This window comes from Sprattus sprattus (assembly GCF_963457725.1).
Source record: "Sprattus sprattus genome assembly, contig: scaffold_53, whole genome shotgun sequence".
Classification (NCBI taxonomy): Eukaryota; Metazoa; Chordata; class Actinopteri; order Clupeiformes; family Clupeidae; genus Sprattus; species Sprattus sprattus.
In genome coordinates, this window is record NW_027666756.1 from 108,484 (window position 1) to 126,004 (window position 17,521).

Sequence of the window (17,521 nt, forward strand, 5' to 3'; positions counted from 1 at the left end):
GTCTCAGCAGTGGGGAGAATGTTTTTGTATTTAGTCATGGCACTGAACGGTCAGGAGGGGTTGCAATTTTACTAAATAACTGCTCTGGGAAATCAACTGAAGTTAAGGTAGACGACCATGAACACTGGCTGGTAGCTGTAATGAATTTTAACAACTCACATTTGATTTTGATGAATGTATATGGGTACAATAGCCAAAAGAATATAGATTTACTGGAAGGCATTACACAGGAAATTCAAAGATGTAAACTGTTATATCAATGTGAAGATGTAGTAGGAGGTTTATATGAACTTGGTGAATGATGATTGGTTTGACAGATTTCCTCCAAGATGACAGAACCACAACCCCAATAAGCTATTTCATCAATTGTGTCATAAACATGACATACAAGATGCATTGGGACATTATAATAATAATTAATCAAGATATGCGTTACCTGTAGCAAAACAGACAAAAAGATGTGTGCCTGTATAGCAGAATCACATCTTTCCCGCCATCTTGGATGAGCGCGCGCACGGGTGCACGACCACAAGTCTTTTTTTCTGTTTTGCTACTTAAAGGGACATTTGTTTAAACTAGTGCAAATCAAAATCAAAACAGGAAAACACAAACATGCATAAATAACTGCTTTATTACTTTGGTAAGCATTTCTAGGCAAAATGACCGTTTTGAAAATCGTACCACAGGTAACGCATATCTTGATTTAGGTCAAAACTTAAAATGTCATTAAAACGAAAAAATGAGCAGTTTCACTTGGGCATAGGGGTGGGCGATATAAGCTAAAATTCATATCACGATATTTTCCACTGTTCAGACGATATCGATATGATATATGAGGGTAAAACTTTTTTTTATAACATTTTAATAGCCATTATTAGCTTAATGTCTAGTTAAGACAAAATATGTCATCATGAAAAGTAAAAATCGAATAATGATCAAATACAATCTATATTTATCTACTGATATACTACAGCTGTAATTTATGTATGATCATTTCAAGCAATTGTATTATCAGAAATTGCCGAATTTGCGCATTTATTGTTCAAACAGAGGGGAGGACATGTGAGGTGAGGCAGCGACGAGCAGTGCCTCATCTCAGATTGTGCAATCCCTCACTAACTGGGTTGAGCGCATGCCTTTTGATTTCTCATTGTTTGTCATCACTGTAGTATTTGTGGACACTTGTATTATATGTCCTTTCTATCCATAGAATAGGTAATGTATTACACGTAATAGATTTGGCTTTGGACGAATAGCTGGGCCTAAATATTAGCATGAGCAATATTTTCTTATATAAATATCATTTCACATAAGGAGATCTTACTGGTTGTTTATCATGGTTAAAGAAATATATTTCAAGTGGTGACGCAGACTTCGATAGCGCGTTGTCGTGTCCCTATACTTTTAACAGCAAGGGGAAGTTTTTAATTTCAACCCAATACCAGATATGTCTAATTCGGGGGAAAAAACACATAGTGTTGCCACTAGCCAGGTAGCAACACAATAACGTACTAAATACTAATTGCATAAGGTAACTTAGGTAGCCCATGCATCGCTGTCACGCCAAATTCGAAAATGGCCAACTACCTTTTTTTGTTCGACAAATCTAAACATATCCTGCTAATTGCATAACCTAAGCTAACTTAGATGTGCATGCTTGTCAGCGTTTGATGGACAACACACCCTACCGAATAGCTAACACTGATGCCTAGTATCTGCTCCCAAAACTAGCTGATAACGAATATCAAGCGGCCAACTGACTATCGGAGTCAGCGGCATGGACATGTCGGTCCATCCTAAAAATGATCGATTTCGATTAAAAACCGTAAGTTCATTACCTGGTGAGGTCTTGCCAACTTCTTTTGATTAGGCTCCTTCAGTATTATGCTATGGTTCCATGTGCAGGAAAGCAACTGTTTGTTAGCTATGAGCACATGTCGCCTACGTCTACCCACACCATTTTAATACAGCACTTTTACAAGACACTTTGTGGCTAAGATATATTAGCATACACAGTTAACTAAGAAAATATGTCGACGGACTCCATGTATTACCTTTCTTTCCTATGACTGTTTTTTCCCCAATGCTGTCCACTCTTCACCTCTCAGCGAGTTACAGAGGAAAGGTTGTGGCAGTTGAGCGCAATCAAACTATTCTAAGCGTTGCTGTGTGGGAGGTTTGAAAAAGGAACGTGACATGGGCCAAAAATCTGACCAATCGGAATTTCCGGAGTTAATCACTTCCAACCAGAGAGAAAGACGTCAATTGTAGTTAGGTGAAATGCCACTAAACAGGTGTTCTTAATGTTTTAGTTTTTCAGCCAAAGGGTTTGTCTGTACCACCTGGTCCACAGTGCTGTTTGGAGTGGTACACCACATTAGAGTTAGAATAGAAATAATTGCATTGCATTGCTGGTAGCTTTATGTGTGTTATTATGTCAGCTGTCCAAGCCATCCATCCATTTATGTGTGAATAGGTGAACATGTGCCATTCCAAATAAAACAGCTGGAGTACTACACAAGTACTATAAGAGTGTATTACGTGGGGAATGTGTTACAAGCAGTGAAATTTAAGTGTTTATTCAAATTCAAACAATGTGCTTTTACATTGTTTTCAATGCTATACAGGTCAAAGTGAATTACAAATAACTTTTTTTTCTTTTTTTTTATTGCGAGTGAAGATGCCAGAATCTTGAGCAGCCTACGGATGCTTTAATCTCCGTTGTCTCAAAACGAGAAGCATTGGGATCACCTTTCACGTGTAAGATATTACAATATATTGACACAAGGCTTTTTTAGAACATGTTTGTTTACACCCCCAAAAATATGATAATTTAGGTGTGTATTTGTGTCCTTACCCTTAATGTAAATGGACATACGTTGAAAATGTTGACAATAATTTACATTTTTGGGTACATTTCTCACTTTTTTAAGGTTTTCCAAAAACAGTGAGAGGAGGAGGACGTGGGAAGTTGCCCTAAGAAGGGACGGTTTTGCTGCCTCTGACTGTTCACTGCTCTGCAGTGAGCACTTCAGGAGTGAGGACTTTAGATAGATTTGGTCTATTCTTTGACCACAGCATCTAAATACACTGTTTTTAGCACAGGGCTAGATTATCAGCTTGGGCTTGGACCTAAAATAAACGGTTTGTTCTTTTGAATTTTGAAAACAATCCTATTTGATAGAGTGTGTCATTTCATCTCAAACATCAACATCATCTTGTCTGTCTTTTCGTCTGACTAGTATACTACATTACTGGTCAAAGTGTTTTTGAACACCCCCATTTTCCCAGTTTTATTGCCTTATTTGGGCAATATTCCCTGTAGGAAGTAGTATTATTGCCATCATAATGGCAAGAAAAAAGGCAATTAGCAAAGGAAGACAGACAGAGCATTCTAACCCTTAAAAGTGTATGTATTTCCTGTAGTGAAATTGCAAAGAAAGACAAATTGTCAGTGAGAAGAGTTCCCTACACTTTTGTCACCTCAGTTCAAAGTCAAAACAGACGTTTCTGAGAGTCTACAGCTCTTGTGGCAAGTGGTTCACAGGACAACAGCTTCAAACACAACTTAACACTGATCAAAGTAAGGACCTCTCATTTTAAACTGTGGAGAGAAGATCACGGAATGGTGTGCCGTTTCCAGACTTCAAAAGATTATACCTATGAGATAGGCAAATGGAGTGTGTGAAACAGAAAAATTCCATTATTTATTTTTATATCCAATTGTGTTTTTTACGCATTGCATAATGTACCCATATGAAGAATATGGCAAAATAAATAAAGTAGATACAGATATGCAGCAGGCAATTATTTATTAACTTGCAAAGATATGCTTTCTCAATGCTCACTAGGTGCTGTGTGCTGCTTTGAAATGGATAAATAAAGGTGTTTTTAAGAAACTATTTATACCCGTCAGTCACACATTGCACACAGGACAACTATGCCCACCAGAGGGTGCCAGTGTGAAGCCCTCCAGAATTTTTAAGAGATTTTTTAATATAAAATGGCAGCGTTAGCTGGTGCTGATTTTCCAGGAAAAAATTAGAAATTTTGCAATTTTTGTTTCTTTTTACTCCCCACTTAAACTTCACATTCACAGAAAAACGAACTAATGAGAATTCAAATAAAACAATCACAGCAAATAGACAAAGATTGGTCATTTCCTCGCTTCAAAAATTGTATTGTAATTACGTTTAAATAAAATGTCTTCTCTTGCATTGAACTCGGTTCAAAAATGTATTTGGATTGGAACAATAATCACGAGTAATCTTCTAATATTATTGTATAAAGAAAACTAAACAGAAGATATGATTATTCAAAATGTGTTGACCATTCCTGGCCTTAATTCACAGATATTCTATATAAATATATATATTATATATTTGCAGAATTAAAAATAGGTAGGCCTAAACAGGAATTATTTCATTTTAGAACTCCTAGCAAGATGGAGAAGTCTTCTCGGATCTCATCTTATTATTGGAGTTAAAAAAACATTCTTACCATTGACTTTTATCTAACCATTTTCAGGAAAAGTTACTTTAGAAGGTCGGTATACGAGCAGGCAGTCGATGATGGAGCAGGGCATCCAGAAAGGGAAAGGCAGAGGCGTAGTCCGTTAAACAGGCAAAGATCGGCAACAAGAGATCAATCAACACGGAGAATCGCTGGAACGCTAGAGACATAGTTTCTTTCTAAGACAAACTGGCAACGAGTAGACAGGAACACACAGACTAGATACACAAGGTGATGAGACAGGTGAAAACAATCAAGGCGGGGCACATGCACACACACACAGGTAGGGTATGACGTGTGTGAAACGAGAGGAGAGATGAGGGGAGATGAGTAGACTACACAACACAGAACATAAATAATGACAACACAGGGGAAACATAAACTATCGGACAGGACGGGACAGGGTAGTTATCTTGCTAGTTTTGAAAGAGCTCCTTATTGCTGCTTTATCAAATGAGGACTGGATACTCAAAACGCCACAAGTTCTATGACGTTCAATTGCAGATATGGTGCTCTAGCATATAAGTGTGACAAATATGCAAAAAAATCTTATAGGGCCTCCAGCGCAACCAAGTAACAGAAGCCCTTACAGCTCCACCAAGAGTTGTGTCTGATTTTGTAGGTTTGTGATAGAGAAAAACATTAATCTCCGGTCAATACGGATCCGTAACACAATGAGCGAAAGCATCAGTCTGAGTTTTACTATCCAGACAAAAATGAAAACATCAATAGCCATGAGGAAATTCAGAAGTGATGATGAAAACTAGAAACTATAGTTTGAATCACTTGTTACTTCTTACATATTGTGTCGTGAGACTTGACAGCAAAACAAAACTTAATTCTCAAATAACCATTTCTTTTCATTTACAAAATGAAAGGAGCGATTAAAGCCATATAATAAACAACTTACTAACCTCGACCGTTCCGTCATGCTGGAAAATTTCAAACTTCACCTTTGGCGTATCAACCTCACTATAGCTCGGTCGATACGTTAAAGACTCAGTTTGATATTTCCCAAGATAACCTCACTCTTGGTTAATTAATATTCTACCCACACTGGTGATTATACTGATTGTTAAAAGTCAAGCCACATGTAGCGCTCCCTTCACTCCATATTATTCAATCAGGGAGAAGTCAAGTCAAGTCAAGTCAAGTCTTTTATTGTCAGATACACAGAACAACAGAGTTGGACTGGGCACTGAAATGCTTAGGACAGGACACAATACCACACAACCATAACCTAACAAGACATAACATAACATGTAAACATAAAAACAAATAAGTACTCCAACATTATATAACATAACTTAATAGTAATTATTGAAAATAAGATTTAAGATAAACATATGAAGAGACAGGGTAGTAGACCTACTAGGCAAACAATACATATACAATATAGATACTAAACATAAATACACATACTAAACAAATAAACATACCTACATGAGCTAAACTGAACATGAGCTGAACTGAAAATGTGGTGCAAACAGCAGTTAAAGTGAGCCTGTGTAGAGTAAAGTGGCGAGTGTAAGGTGAGGAGTGCATTATTGTTCATTAAGGAGTCTGGTGGCCTTAGGGTAGAAACTGTTCTCCAGTCTGAGGGTGCGAGACCGGATACTTCGGAACCGCCTACCAGAAGGCAGCAGGGTGAACAGTCTGAAGGATGGGTGATGACAGTCTTTTAGGATCCTGCCAGCTCTTCGGGGGCATCTTGTGAGGTAGATGTCCTGAAGGGATGGGAGTTTCCAGCCGATGATGAACTCAGCGGATCTGACCACACTGTGTAGGTCCTTACGGTCCATGGCTTTGCAGCTTCCAAACCACACAGAGATGCTACCAGAACAACTTTAACGTTCGTTTACCTTGGGTTCCCTTTCCCCATAAGAAGATAAATGAAAACCAAAACAAGTGCTTTATCTAGTTAGTATAATCAAATGCAACATACAAGTCAAACACATTCAGAACACAGACTCCTCAACTCAAAGTTGCCGACAAAAAGGTCACTTTAAAGGTCACTTTCAAAATGAAAATATACGTTCGAACAAACAAACATTTACCCACCCCCACAAAGCTACCGCAAACCTGGTAGGCGGTTGGCGTACCTAGGCAATAGCTACGCACAAACACAATGTCCACAAAAACAACGTCCCCACCACACAATGTCCACACCGTGCCAACCCTTCTCCTAACTCCACCAACGTAGCAGGCCTGAAGCGTGGCTAGCGTGCGTTGACTGACTGCTTCACTCCTGGAGCAGCAAAATAATAATACGGCACTCTACCTTTGTGTAGATGAATATTCCATGCGATTTCTCCGATCAGTTACCGTCAGTGTTTCCTCCGAGGCCGTTTGGCCAACAAGCCGTATAGTCCACTGCACGAATACAAAGTCCTAGTGAGAAAGCGCGTTGCCTCTCTTTCCTCCTCGTCACACCTGGGGTTTCCTCTCTCCGGATTCCAGGGTTACCCTCTCCTCTCCCGTTCTCACTCAAACAGCATTAACTAGCTCCTCCACCAATCAGCACTCACTGACATCACTGGTTACTACACAGACTAGCACAGAAAAAAATGAGTAAGCATTGTGGTATTTGCAGTTCCAACCATTAAGAGAAACATATCAACAGCAGCAATGGAAACCATAACACACACAACAGGTATTAGAAAAATAAATATCTTATGGAAATAAACATGTATTTTTTAACCCTGTTACACACAGAAGGCCTTACAGCTACAACCACTAACATGAGATTACGGCGGAGGTTATATGCTTACTGTATATGACAAACACAATTGTGACAGACACAGTTTGACCAGTCTGATGGGCTAACCTGTGATGAAACTCTGTGATGAAGTTAAACTCTGGTGAAAATGCCAAATGTCTTTCTCTACTGCTGACCAGACTAAAATCCACATAAAACAAAGTGGTCAACAGACACTGGGTATAAAACTCCTAAATTTACTTTTGAACTTATATACTGCATAAATATACATTCAGTTTCAGGTTAAATTTTTAAAAAAATAAAAAATAAATTAAAAATGTACTCTTTCTAGCTGTCAGAGATCTTCCCTGGTCTCAAAAAATCCCCAATCCTGACCCCACTCACCTAACCTCCTCACCGGAGGTTGGGTGAACATTTTGAAACGCCAGTGACTGAATTAACATTTATTTGCTCAAGCCTTTCCCAAAGAAGTTCAGATATTTTCAGGAATGTAAATGTTTCAAGAAAAATATTTGCTGTCACTTTTTTTTTTTACAGTAAAACTCTGGTGAAAATGCCTAATGTCTTTCTCAACTGGTAAGCTAAAGAAAATCCACAGCAAACAAAATGGCCAGCAGACACTGGGCTTAAAACTCCTAAATGTACTAATGAACTTAAAAAGGTGCATACAAATACATAATCGGTTTAAAGAAAAGTTAAAAAAAAAAATACAAAGCTAATATTTTTCTTCAATCATTTATATATTCCTGAAAACATCTGAACTTCTTTGGAAATGGCCTGAGCAAATAAATGTTAATTCAGTCACTAGTGTTTCAAACTTCACACGGCCCCTAGTGTGAATGTTAGATGAGTGCGGTCAGGGTTGGGGATTCTCCGAGACCAGGGAAGATCTCTGAAAGCTAGTAAGTGTGACTTGTCTCTCTGGTGATGAGCGGGGGGTGGTGTTGTGGTGGTTCAGAGGTCAGGGAAGATCTCTGACAGCTTGTAAGAGTCTCGCTGCTCTGTGGGCTCTTCATCATCCTCACAATCTTTCAGCTCCTCCTCCAGCTTTGGCAGGGTCTGCTCATACAGGAAATCAATGATGTCTGCCATCAGAGACAGAGGGAGGTTAGAGAAGGGGACAGACAGAGAAACAAGGCCATCATAGACAGAGGGAGGTTAGAGAAGGGGACAGACAGAGAGACACTGCGGCAGAGGAAGAAGAGCAAGACAGAAGCAGAGGAGAAGCAGAGGAGAAGGGAAGAAGACAACAAAAGTGAAGTTGTTGTTTTCCCTGATTTCCTGCTTTTCTCAAACCCAAGGTCACGTTTGCATACTCCACCAGAAAACACACAACAGTATTAAACATGACCGAGAGAGATACATGAACCAGCAAGGAGCAGTACTCACCACAGAAAGACTTTCTGTTAAAGTCTGTTACATTGGTCACCTTCAGCTGGTGGAATTTCATTTGGAGGTAGGCAGGTATGCTGTTGCTTCATAGAGAAATCACAGGAAACTTTCACTCAACATCACACTTACACACAACATACACAAACATCACACTCAATATCATACTAACACCAATTCACTCAAATATCACAACGACACACAATTCACTCAATATCACATTTACACACAATTCACTCCAATATTACACTAGCACACAATTCACTCAATGTCATACTAACACATGAGTCACTCAAATATCACACTGACACACGATTCACTCAATATCACACTGTCACACGATGCTTGTGCATAAACAGGTAGTCTAAGAGTAGTTTCAATGCAAACGCATATTTAAGGCCAATAGGTCAACCCATATTGATTATGACCTTAACAGCACAGGAAGTAGCCAGCATTCAAGAACCTAAGCTTTGTACTTGTCAGTCTTCCATGTACTTGCTTACATGAGCCTCTTACCCAAACAGATGAGTGAGGTCTTCCCAGACAATGTCTGCAGATTCCTTCACATCCATTTCTTTGATCCTGGTCGTGGCACACAGAAACTGGGTTAACTTCAGAAATAAGGTCATCACAGGAGACTCTCACTTAAGCAGGATTTCTTGAATGTCCAGACGGAGGTATTTGAATAGACAATGCCATCCGGAGTACTACTCAAAGTAGCTGTTTCAGAGTGAAGTTAGAGACACGTGAAGATGCTTTGATTAGCTGGATCTACACGTTACCAGAGTAACAGTTTGAAATCGATGCTTTGATCAGCTGTACTTAGAGGTAACCAGAGTACCAGTTTGAAACATACTCTTTGATCAGCTGGATCTGTCCCTCTATGCTCTTCCTCCCGTAGATCTTTCCACCAGTCTTCATTTTACCCATCAGGTAACTCATCCTACACAACACAGGCAGAGACAGGATCAACAGGGTATATCTTAGCTCACAAAGGCAAGAATACACGCAGACACACACAGACCACACACACCCACACAGATCAAAGCTGTGACAGACAGAAGCAGGATCTGCATATGGTCTCCGTGTTAAGGAAACTGTCCCAGCAAGCAAGCCTTCACAGGGCCTGTACGGGCTCCTGCACTCTTTTTTATATATTACGGTGGCCGAGAGGTGCAAACCAACATTACAAAATCTGAAACACTTTAACAAAGCTTGAGACAAATTTACATTTTGGATTTTTGTTTTTTTTACATATTATAAAACAAAATAATATTACCACAACACATTAGGTCCCGAAACAAATGAACACTTCACAAAACAAATTAACAGGACGCGAAACAAATTAACACTTCACAAAACAAATTAACAGGACGCGAAACACTTTCACAAGTCCTGAAACACATTAACAAGTCCCAAAACACATTAACAAGTGGTGAAACAAATTAAAAAAATTACATTTCAGAAAACAAAGGACGCGAAACACTTTAACAAGTCCCGAAAGGCCTTGTGGCAAACATTTGAGCCAATTAACGAAATTTAGTTTTTCGTGTGGTCGGTCTTTATTGTTTTTAAATGGAGCAAACCAGACTGAAGGACCAGATATTCTATAGCATTGCATACAATATTTTAATGAGGGACACTCGTACGCTGTAACCGTGGATATGTCGTCATGTTTACACGGTGTACACATCAGCTTGAGGTCTTTTGAGCATTTGCACCCTTGATGATTGAGCTCCTGGAGCAAATTCATTACATGATCCCTCTTCACTCGCAGATTGTACTTTAGTTTGAGCACCTGCCACAACATGCGGTAACCAAACAGCTGTCCAGGTCCACAAAGTTCCAGTCGTATTGCCCTGATTATGACTATGTTTGTAGAGGAGAAATCCTTTCTGCGATATAACCAGCATCATTCAGTTAGCTTTTTCACCACGAGCTCCACAAACTCAAATTGAGCACTTCCGTTATCACTACCACGTCCATAGACATGAATGTACGTTTATATGTCTATGTCCACATCAATCACGGAGTTAGTACATTCCCTTTCCGGTTAATGTCATTTGTTAAAGTGTTTCAGGACTTGCTAAAGTGTTTCACATCTTGTTAATTTGTTTTCTGAAATGTAAATTGGTTTCGGGACTTGTTAATGTGTTGTGGTAATGTATTTTTGTTTTATGATATGTAGAAATGTTTTCCAAAATGTAAATGTTTCTCAAGCTTTGTTAAAGTGTTTCAGATTTTGTAATGTTGATTTGCACCTCTCGGCCACCGTAATATAAAAATATTTTCAATAAATAAATAAGCTAAAAATGAGTGCAGGCTCTGTGTGGGCCTAGTTAGGGCTCCTGTGGGCTATGTTAAGGCTGCCCACGCAGGGCCAGCACTGAGGGGCCAGCACTTTGCCAATGAGCAAAAGCTCAGGGGGAGGGGCACTGCGTGGGCAGCCCTCAAAGGGCCCTTGTGCCGGCCCTAAGGGGGCCCGTACAGCCTTGCTTGCTGGGTCTAGAATCTTTTGTTGGGCTCTTCGGTGACAGCCCGCAGTGACCCAAAGCTGCAGGTCTCGCTTGGGCAAGCCCACACCGGGCCTGTGTAGGATTGCTGGCTGGGGTTCCTTGCCAGTGTCGTCTATGTTCTCATGGATTATTCAGCCCGTCACAGAAAAATGTACCTGAACTAAACATGTTTTGTGTGCAACGTGATGTGACTGTGGCATGAGCTTTCTCACCACTTCGCCCTGCACTTCAACGAGCTTCGAGTCCAGACCTGCTCGGCCACACGCCTCCAGGCCAGTTTCTTATGCAAGTCCTTCTTCTGGATGACCGCAGACCTGTCACCGCCCTCTCCTCCGGGCTCAGCCCTCTCAAGCAGCTGCTGGTGTACGCACGTCAGGAGGACCTTAATCTCTGCCTCGGACCATGCCCCATGAGCCTCAGCTGAGGGACAGGAAGTGACAAAGCATAAAACAAGACTGGGTCAGTATTCATAGACCTCAGTCGTCTGCATTAGTTTTAATGTCTACCTACCCTGTGTCTATCAATTTACTAACTGTCCGTCTAGCTGGCCAATCACAAAATTAGCTTTAAGGTCAAGTCCATGATTCTGGCAAAAAGTTATTAATATTTAAGCTTGATCGCCAGTCACATTTTACTCCTCCCTTCCAGCCTACCCCTGAAGTAATGCAGTGATTGCCTGGACATGTTTTATGGCTGGAATTCACAGTTTGTTTTCAAATCAGATTTATTTTGAGAGCAAACACTGAACGGACTAGCCTGGTGACACCAGCCTACGTATTTCCGCCTGAATTGATTTCAAGCTCATACTCAGTCTGGCCCAGCCCCATTGACAATCGTTTCCAGAACTCAAAATTTTGCCGGACCAATCAGCGAACAGTTCAGAGCTGTGACGCAAAACTCCTTGCCGAGTTGCATGTAGTCCAGCCGAGTTTGTAGTTTAACAGTATAGCAAAAATTGCTACGGAGGAAGAGACACGAAAAGCTAAGTTGTCTCAACTCTCGAGAACATCAGAAAATTAAAAGGAGAACAAGAGTATTTTCTTGTAAGTTTTATGATTGGAAAGGACGTCGTAGCTCTTCTCCCAACTCGCTTTGGGAAGAGTTTAATCTACTGAATGCTTACTAAACGTTGCTGATTGGTTAAGGGAACTCCAATGATTTTAAACCTCAAGATAAGCACCCGCCCATCTCGGAAACCAAAATGCATTGGGTTGGCCCAGACTGACTGACGGAATTAAATGGAGTCACAGTCTGGTAACGGCCAGGCTATGAACGGACAGCTAGAGGACCATGAAGAGCAATTAAATGTTTTGATAAAAAAACAAATTTGGGATTACAATTGCGGACACTGTGGTTGTTCTGATGTAAATCTGATCACTTACACATCCCGTCAAAGTGATTCCTCACGGCTGAACAACTGCGACCCATCTTGTCTGATATGGCCGTCCACTTTGACCCATGCTGCCTATACAGATCTATCAAGTGTTTGTCCTCATCTTCTTTAAACCTGCGGAAAGGCGGAACAGTTAAAACACTAATGAAACACCCCCAAACTGATGCTGCTCTCACACACACACACACACACACACACACACATAACTGTTAGGTGAATATTCACTCAAGTTACCTCAGGGAGTTGCATATAAGTATATGAATTAAACCACAACAACAAGCTCACCAACGTCACAGCAGGTCGGAGAGAAGCACGGGCTAACTCCCAGACTGCAGCAGACGAGAGATAAGCAATATTAAACCCATCGCAGAAGGTTTATATAGATAGAAGTTTAGTGATTTTTGGCACCAAATTAATACTGTACGTCAGCAGGGATAACCACATGGTGGGTCTTTGACGTCCGTGGATTTCTAACTTTGCTTTCTGTCTTGTAAAGATGTCAGTTTAGACCCTTCTTATCACATCTGGTCCAAAACATCCTTTTATGCAGACTAAGTGGCACCTTATAATCTAAGTTACACACACACAGAAACACAGAAAAGCCATGTCCCTGCTGACATAAACACATGATTCATGCAAGGCAATTATTAACACAGACACTTGGTTTAATATATTCTTAAGTCATTAATAGTGTTTTCGAAATTATCTGTCAATAAAACTGATGAAACACCCCAAACATAACCACACACACACACACACACACACACACACACACACACACCTTTATAAAGACAACCCATTTTTGAGAAGCTTGTGTTTACCTCCCCTTGTAATTTTCGCTGTTGCACATCCTCCTGGCTCTATTAAGGATAGAGTTCCAGGATCGAGGGATCCCGGCGCCTGTTCAGGAACAGGATACAATTCACTGCTGCACTGCAGGCTGCACTGATGTACACCTCTAACTTCCAGTCACTTGATACAATTTGACAAATAACATCTAAAAAAAAGGTATGTAGGTATGACAGCAGTGGGCACACTCACAGCACAAAACTCAGCCTGTGTCACTCACTCACATGTCTCATACTTATTCATGACATGACATCTGATATCTATACTCACATAAACACCAGAGGAAGTTGAACTTCCTCTTCAGCCTTTGGATGGTTTTCTTCTTATCTGGGAAGCGTGTGGGTCTGAAAAGCTTTAACTCGCTGTCAATACCGGAAAGGGCCAGAAAGTCCTTCACATTCCGATTCAGCTGCTCGTTCTCGGCCGTGCTGAACCGCCCCGTTCGCAGAGGGATCCCTGTGGAATGGTGGGGGCGGAGGAAGAGCGGTAAAAACAAAAACCCTGGATCACATGACTGAATTTATCCCTCAAGTGGTCAGTGGTCCTTCAACTTCTCAAACACAGTCCACCCAAAAATCTAAAATGTTGTTTAACTCAGAATGTCATAACAAACCATACCAGAATCATAAGGAAAGGTCCTGGGCAATATATACATAACACTGCTGCAGGCCTCACATATTCCCTATGGCCTGAATGAAGATAAACTCCTCCCCTCTGAAAATGCAAACTTATTCACCCTGTTTTACAGTGCACTGCTGGCTTTGGATACTCCCAATGGCTAAAATCAACTTGCTTACTCACCTTGCTTCTTGTACATTCTGTAGCGTGGTAGGTCATATCTGACGATATTCTTCACATCCTCAGTGTTGGTAAACTTGTATTGAGGCAGGAACTCTTTGATCTCCTTCCTGATGGCATCGTCAATGTCCAGCACATCTGGGTGAAGCTGAGCGTCTGTGGGACAGTGTGTGTCTGCAGCAGGCTGTGTGGGTGTCTTTCTGACCTTCGCTACAGGACGGTCTGGCTCTTCAAGTCTCCTTTTCTTCTTCTTCTTCTTCTTCACCTCTCTCTCCAGAGCAGCAGCATCATCTGCAGACTCTTGTTCCACACTTACCTTCTCTGCATCGCGTTTTCTTTTCTTTTTGATTTGCCCTTCTCTTGTGTCACACTGGCTCTCGACGTGTCTACAGTCATCTTTCTCACTCTTTGTTTTCTTCTTTTTGTGTTTATGTGTCTTTTGAGAGTCAACTTTCGTTGTGGTTGTCTCGGGAGGACTGCCGGTCTCTGGCATCGCGTCTAAAAGTTGCTTCTTGCTCTTGTTCTTGTTATGAAAGAACAGCTCTGCCTCAGTCATGGTCACCAAGTAGGTTTCCCACCTATAACAGCGTGAATAAAGGAACATATATTTAACAGAATACATATTTACTGGAAGACATTACACAGGAAATTCAAAGATGTAAACTGTTATATCAATATGAAAATGTAGGAGATTTTTATATGAACTTGGAGGAAATCTGTCAAACCAATCATCATTCACCAAGATGACAGAACAACAACCCCAATAAGCTATTTCATCAATTGTGTCATAAATTAACAAGATGCATGGAGACATTATAATTATAATAATAATAATGATAATAATAATAATAATAAATACTGTTTTCTTGGTTTCAATACTGTTTTCTTGACTAGACTATTGTTAAGTATCAGACTCCATTCTAGGAGAAGTCTATGAAGTTAGTATGTCTGCAGCTCCCTTAAAGACCACTCCATTATTTATATTACGCTTAGGCTAAGGTGAATTCCCCTTTCCACCGTGAGCAGTAGCATGGACTATATTTATCACTTTGCCCGCAAAACCGGGAGAAAGAAACTTTACACTCGTTGCCCCGCAGGAGCGTGAGAGAGAGAGAGACATTGGACTCACGGATGCGCGCACGCACACACACGCACGCACACACACGCACACACACACACACACGTACCAATTTTCAGGTGTTCATTAATAAGGTGGAGATATTTTCTTACGTTGAAGTCCGTAAAACATTTAAGTGAAAAAAATCAAATCGAAAAAGAGTCACCATAAGTGTGAATACAGATCGCGAGTAGTTTTATAAACATCAGTCAGTGCTTCTACAAGGTTCCATTTCCTAGAGAAAACTAGACTTGCGTTGTCTTCAACGGCTTAAATAATGTTGTTATTTATAACTTATTTGCTCCACACACAGCCAGGCAGGTGTGCATGCTGTGAGGATGTCATCGCATGATTTAGACTCGACGATTTCGGGGATTTTTTTCGGTCGCAATGGGTTTGCACATTTTTAAGTGGTGGCGACAAAATTCAAATTATGAATAGTGGTGGGGGACATGTTTCCCCCGTCCCCCCGTAATCTACGCCTATGTGTAGGCTATGTCACTGCCATTGCGGAGTTAGACCTGACACGAACGCCATTACATGGCTGCAACTTTCCCGTGGTAGAACACAACATACCTACATCATCACAGTACACCTGTTGTATTAACATTACAATCCATGCAGAGCCGGTTCAGACCTCCATAGGGCCCTAGGCAAAATTCTGCCAAGGGGCCCTCCTAACTGAACCCCCAAAATGTTCACAAAAACACAAAGACCTAAAAATCTTTAAAAGGCAGCCTATTTACAATCAACAGTTAATTTACCAGCTCCCATGCTAACATGAAAACACACACATTGGTTGTAACTTTCAAATCTTCAATGGTCCAGTAAAAAATATGCCAAGGTTCTCAGAAGCAACTATTTGTTATAGAAAGACTACAAACTCTGAATCACTTGTGTTGGAATTAAAACCATTTTATTTAGCAGATCCATATTGTCCGTTTTCTGTTGAAGTGGTTGCTAGGCAAACAAATTGAGTCGTGAGAAGACTTGAGCTTAACAAAACGGCATGTTTTTGATTTACAATGACCGTGTCTTTATAAAATGAAAGGAGAGTAAAATGCCATAATAAACAACGTACTAACCTCGAAACATCAAACCAATACTTCAAGCAACAGTTTGATATTTCTCGGTATGATCTCACTCTATTAATAAGTGTTTATTATTGTCATAATATTTCACGAAATAAATCGTATCTGCGTCTATATTTGCCTGTGGGCTATCCAAGCAAACAAACTTCAATCTTAGTCAATATGTATCCATTACTTTCCATTTTGTTAAGTGCAATTGTAACTATACAAGGCTACAACTAAAATTATAGAAGCTAGCAAGACGCACACAGAGACCGGGGATCCCCAAGGGCTCACCGCCCTGTTGATGTAGGTCTAACACGGACTGTCCCTCCCTCTCTCCCACCAGGAGAGGAGAGTTAAAGGCTTTACCTGACTGCTGGTCCCGCAGTTCATTTTCAAGTTCCTTCCTCTTCCTTTTTTCATTCCCCGAGGGATAGCGCCGCTTCATCTTTCTACACTGATGATGCAATGATGCGCATGGCTATCTGACGTCCGCGACGGACAGTTACGTTGTCACGTTTTTTTTTTTTCCCCACGGGGCCTTTATTAAATAATACATTTGCGGGGCCCTACGCAACGTGCGTAGTGTGCGTGTTGAAAGAACCGGTACTGAATCCATGTCCTAGTGCGGTACCCACTTCGTCATCACATATACTCTCTGTTACAGTATACAACACCGGTTGGTTAATTAATTTATACACACCAACATACATACATACATACTCACACCTTCCGTACCTGTTTGTTTGCGAAAGCGTAAGCTGCTGACAGAGGAGCGGTACTATTTATCCACGTCCCTCGAGGGAGGGAGATGGGAATTGGCATGATAGGCCGTAAGGTGAACACTGTTTTCGTTTCAACCCGTTCCACTCACTGGCATCTACACAATCTTTAGCTTATAAAACAGAACGAGTCGTGGTTAGTTACAAAAAAAAAGTTCGTCGCTGAAATTCCAGTCGATTGTCTATATGGCTTTGTTTTATGCAGAACTAGAGTCTTCAGAGCGTAATAAGATTTTGTTCGGGAGTCGTGCCACGGTTTGACACGTGATCATGATCATGATCATGCATCAACAGCGTGGCAAGATGGCGACTCCCGTGTGGTTAGCTTCAACGTTACCGAAAGAGGAAGACATCCTCAAAAGTGGGCTAAATT

At 40.7% G+C, this 17,521-nt stretch overlaps 1 protein-coding gene across 1 annotated transcript; it reads right to left on the reverse strand.

The window, feature by feature from the left end:
• Positions 1-8,185: 8,185 nt before the first annotated feature.
• Positions 8,186-14,780, reverse strand: LOC308382632 (transcription termination factor 1-like; the record flags this gene model as incomplete). The annotated part of the gene is made up of 9 exons (XM_080861024.1): positions 8,186-8,316; positions 8,621-8,706; positions 9,137-9,202; positions 9,477-9,563; positions 11,349-11,556; positions 12,519-12,643; positions 13,351-13,429; positions 13,649-13,834; positions 14,180-14,780. The coding sequence occupies 9 exons, from the start codon at positions 14,778-14,780 to the stop codon at positions 8,186-8,188; spliced, it is 1,569 nt and encodes a 522-aa protein (XP_080717150.1).
• Positions 14,781-17,521: the final 2,741 nt, after the last annotated feature.